This window comes from Gracilinanus agilis, chromosome 4 (genome assembly GCF_016433145.1).
Source record: "Gracilinanus agilis isolate LMUSP501 chromosome 4, AgileGrace, whole genome shotgun sequence".
NCBI lineage: Eukaryota > Metazoa > Chordata > Mammalia > Didelphimorphia > Didelphidae > Gracilinanus > Gracilinanus agilis.
The window spans coordinates 511,594,895-511,599,800 of NC_058133.1; the positions used below are offsets into that span (position 1 = coordinate 511,594,895).

Here is a 4,906-nt window from a genome sequence, read left to right on the forward strand (position 1 = left end):
CTCTCTCTCTCTTTTTTCTCTCTCTCTCCTCCCTCCCTTCTATAATGCAAACTTCTCGAGGTCAAGGACTAATTGATTTTTGCCTTTCTAGCTCCATTTACCTCTCACAGGGCCTGGTACAGAATTGGGGCTTAAAACACCTGGTGAATTGATTGTACTGAATTGTACTGAAGAGTAAATAAATGAACACGCCGATGGCAGGCAGCTTTGTTATTGAAGCCCAGTAAGGTCTCAGGGGGGCCTCCACACAGGCAAGTTTCTAAGACAGAAGGATCAAAGGCAGAACACTGAGAGTGGAGAAACCAAACTCATGGGGAGCAGCCAGGATAAACATGTCTCTGAATTTCAAGAACAGACACCAAAGACTGCAAGAAAAAGGCAGGTGCTGAATCATGCAAACATTGGCCACAGGGGAGACGCAGAGGCCTCCCAGTTCCCACGGCCTGGTCACCCCCTAGCAAATGCCTACAAAGCAAACCGAGATTGAGGAGGGGAGCTGTTTCTCCCCTGACAGGCATGGCCAGACATGTGCTTTAAGAAAATCACTTTGACAATGGCGTGGAGTGGGGGGAGATACTGGAGGCAGAGAGACCAATCAGGAAGCTATTATCAATAGTTAAGTTAAATAGGAGGCAGTTAGATGGCTCAGTGGATGGAGATCCAGGCCTGGAGATGGGAGGACCTGGGTTCAAATCTGACCTCAGATACTTGGTAGCTGGGTGACCCTGGGCAAGTCACTTAACCCTCATTGCCTGGCCCTTACCTCTCTTCTGCCTTGGAGCCAATATCCAGTATTGATTCTAGGATGGAAGGGAAGGGTTTAAAAAAATAGTCAGGTAATAGTTGACCAGGCAATGAAGAAGCTTCGCTCGGATGCCCGGCAACCAACACTTCAATTGGCCACCGAGACCCAGGAGGAGAAATGCAGGCGCTGCAGATATTCTCTCTCATCCCCAGAAGGGAGCAGACTTCAAAGCTCAATTACATGAAATCAAAATTGATTACATCCTGCGTGATGAGTGGCTCTCCTCTGTTCTAGCCCTGCAGAATCTAATTAGAGCAGGCAGCAGGGGCTTGAGATGATTGGGAATAAATATGTTGCTTTCAATCTGCAATTTTCTCCTGGATAATTATATGAAATTAAGTTATTGAGCTGAGGAGAGCCTGTTATGCCGGCCGTCTCCCTAAATGTCTCGTCAGGCAAAGACTCGGATCCTTTACTTGCTCGCTGGCCACAATTGTCTCTCTCTTTCCGTCTAGGGCAATGTTGCTCCAGATGAATTCAGAAGCAATAGCAGCCCTTTTGGGGGGGGTCTAGAGCTAGAGGCAAAGAGGATGCCTAATGATGGGGGAGCGGCTGGACATAAGGAACGGGATGGAACCAGGAAGTGACAAACGGGAGGACTTCAGGAAATGAGACGGCTTTTAGGAATCGATGGGCTAAAGGAATGGAGCTGCAATTCCATCATCTAGAAAAACTCCTCGAAAAGGAAACAGCTTCTGTCGTTGCAGGTTGACACCTTTTCTGCAGGTTCTAATCTTAGGGTTGCCCAGAGCACCCAGGGGTAAAGAGATCTGCCTGGGGTCACATAGTTAGCCATGCCCCCATCCATATCTCTGCATTTTAAGTCCACCATTTCTCTCTGGTTGGAGGTGAGGGGTGCCTTTTATTTTATTTTATTTTATTTATTTAATTTTTAGTTTTAATTTTAAAATATTCTTCCACGTTGACATTATTCATTTTCTTTCCCTCCCCCCTCCCAGAGCCAACAAGCCATTCCACTGGGCTGTACAAATGTTAGCACTTGATGCCGATCTCCCCATTATTCCTATTTTTGTTAGAGCGATCTTTTAAAGCCTAAGCCCTAAATCACCTAAGTGGTGTCTTTTCCCTTCACTCTTTTGGACTCGCGCTTTATCATCGCACGGATCGGCTCTAAAGTCTTTTGAAATTCTTTTTCTCCATAATGTCATCTCATTATAAATGTCCTCCTGGTTCTGCTCCCTTCACTCTGTATCAGCTCATGGAGCTGTTCCCAGTTTCCTCTGAATTTGCCCATCTTATGGTTTGGTTAGCCGTTCCCCAGCAGGAAGGCATCCCCTTAGCTTCCAGCCTCCGGCCACCGTGAAAAGGGCTGCTCTCAGAGTTTTTATATATGCAGGACTTTTCCCTCCCTGACTCCCTGGGGGTGTCGGGCCGCCTGAAATAACTAGGCCAAAGGGAATACACAGTTTGGTCAACTGGGCCTCCGCTTCTCACAGAGGATGCTTCATCTCCCATTTCCTGGCTGCCCCCCATACCGGGGATGCGCTCTCGCTCTACCTCAGAGTCCTCTCTTTGAGTTCTAATTCTGGTTTTGCCACTAACAAGGTGTGTAAGTGTGGCCAAATCATTTCTGCGGGCCTCAGTTTCCTTCTCTGTAAAATGAGAGAGCCGGACTCAGTGGCCTCTAAGGCATCTTCCTGCTCTAGTCCCTCCTCCTCCTCGCTGGGTCTCGGTTCCCTTCCTTGGCTTCCTTCGGGTCTCAGCTAAAGCACCCCCTCCCAGGCCTCCTTCCTGCTCTTAGAGCTTCCCCTCCGTGTCCTCAGTGCTCACGGCCACGCTCTCTTGTCGGAAGAGCTGAACGCGGGAGGGCCGGTGGTGGCTCAGAATGCCTGCCCTGACTTCCTTGTTGACAAAGTAGTAGCAAAAGACATCCAAGCAGCAGTTGATGTTGGAGAGGCAGAAGGCCAGCTGCAGGGAGAAGCTGATGCTCTGCTTCGTAGGGCAGTCTTGGATGAAGTCGTTCCTCACCAGGAACTGCAGGAAGATGCAGAGGTGGACGGGCAGGAAGGAGACCACAAAGACGGCCAGGCTGGCGGCAATGGAGCGGATGACGTCCGCCCTCTTCCTGACCAGAGTCTTCCTCTGGTCCGCCTTGCCCAGGAGAACGTGGATGCTGCTGAAGGAGCAGAAGCAGACTGTGGCCGTGGGAAGGAAGAATCCGAAGACCTGCAGAGGGATGACGGCGGAGGCGCTCCAGGCGCCGCTCGATATGTTGTGGAAGCACGTGGAGTTGGCCGCTTCCTCGTGGAAGGTGTAGATGGGGATGCTGGCCGCCCACACCAGCGCCCAGATGGTGCAGCACACGATGGAGATGTTCCTGGGGGATCGGAGGTACTTGACCTCCAGCGGGTACCTGATGGACACGTAGCGGTCGAAGCTGATGAACGTGATGGTCAGGATGCTTCCGTACATGCTGACGAAGTAGAGGCACTCGCCCACGGTGCAGAAGGAGGAGGCGCGGGCCAGCGCCACCTTGAGAGGAAGAGAGAGCACGAGCAGCAGGTCGAAGGCCGCCAGATTGATCATGTAGATGGACGTGGCCCTGTACTCCTCCTGCCGCCTTCTCAGGAAGGAGGCGAAGCGGCGGATGGCCAGCACGTTGAGGCCGAGACCCAGGAGGAAAGTGGGGATGTGGACGCCCAGCTCCACCGTCTTCATCAGGCCGTCGACTTTTTCGAAGGAGCAGCTCTGGCTTTGGTTCCCAGGCCTCATGTTCTCCCTGAAACACAAAGAGCAGCGGAGGTGAGGGGCCCGGGGGGCTTACCCAAAGGGCCATTCTTGGAGAAGGCGCATCAACCAAACTGCGGTCAAGTAAACTTGGGGCAGTGACTCGGAGCTAGAACAGATGTTCTTTCTTCTTTCATCTCTTCTTTCATCTCCGTCATGTGAGAATTAAATTTTTTTACCATTATTTATTTGTTCATTCATTCATTCATTCATTTATTTGTTTGTTCATTTATTCATTCATTTATTTATTTGAAACCCTCAACTTCTGTGTATTGGCTCCTTGGTGGAAGAGTGGTCAGGGTGGGCCATGGGGGTCAAGTGACTTGCCCAGGGTCACACAGCTGAGAAGTGTCTGAGGCCAGATTTGAACCCAGGACCTCCTGTCTCTAGGGCTAGCTCTCCATCCACTGAGCTACCCAGCCGCCCCCAGAATTTATTTTTCATATAGCAGTAGAGTAGAGTGGCCCTAGCCAATCCCTGAATATCAGGGAGAACTGCTATGTGCTTCTGTGTCTGGGGTCTGGGTCACAGATCCCTCCAGTCTACTGCTTTTGCATTTTCTTTGTCTTTAGAGATCCCAAAGAATGCCTTCCTTCCTAAAAGAATTCGGTCAATACGTGACGGGGAGAAGGGTTCTTTCCTGCACACACACCTGGCAACCCCTCCTCGGTCCCCTGATGGGGATGGACAGGAGTGGACGGTTTGATAGGCCACCTCTTCATTAGCTGCTCACCAATTAGAAATGTCTTGGCATGTTCAAGGGAGGGGCTGAATAATGAATTCCTAAAACTATGTGTGGGGGGCAGCTGAGTAGCTCAGTGGATGGAGAGTTAGGCCTAGAGACAGGAGGTCCTGGGTTCAAATCTGGCCTCAGATACTTCTCAGCTGTGTGACCCTGGGCAAGTCACTTGACCCCCATTGCCCACCTTTACCACGCTTCCACCTAGGAGCCAATACATAGAAGTTAAGGGTCTAAAAAAATAAAATTAAATTAAAATTTTAAAAAAAGTTGTAGAGAGGGCAGCTGGGTAGCTCAGTGGATGGAGAGTCAGGCCTAGAGACGGGAGGTTCTGGGTTCAAATCTGACCTCAGACACTTCTCAGCTGTGTGACCCTGGGCAAGTCACTTGACCCCCATGGCCCACCCTGACCACTCTTCCACCTAGGAGCCAATACACAGAAGTTAAAGGTTTAAAAAAAAATAAATAAAAATAAATAAATAAAAATAAAACTATGTGTGAAGGAGTCGGTGATCATTTGAGAGGGCCATAGAGCTATACGTCACTGTATTGGTTCTGATGCTGGCCTAATTGATAAAGGGATACATATTCAATAAACTGCTATTTATTGGTCT

General features: G+C 49.9%; 1 protein-coding gene across 1 annotated transcript; it reads right to left on the minus strand.

The window, feature by feature from the left end:
* Positions 1 to 2,563: 2,563 nt before the first annotated feature.
* GPR55 (G protein-coupled receptor 55) lies at positions 2,564 to 3,538 on the minus strand. The gene has a single exon (XM_044676674.1). The coding sequence runs from the start codon at positions 3,536 to 3,538 to the stop codon at positions 2,564 to 2,566; it is 975 nt and encodes a 324-aa protein (XP_044532609.1).
* Positions 3,539 to 4,906: the final 1,368 nt, after the last annotated feature.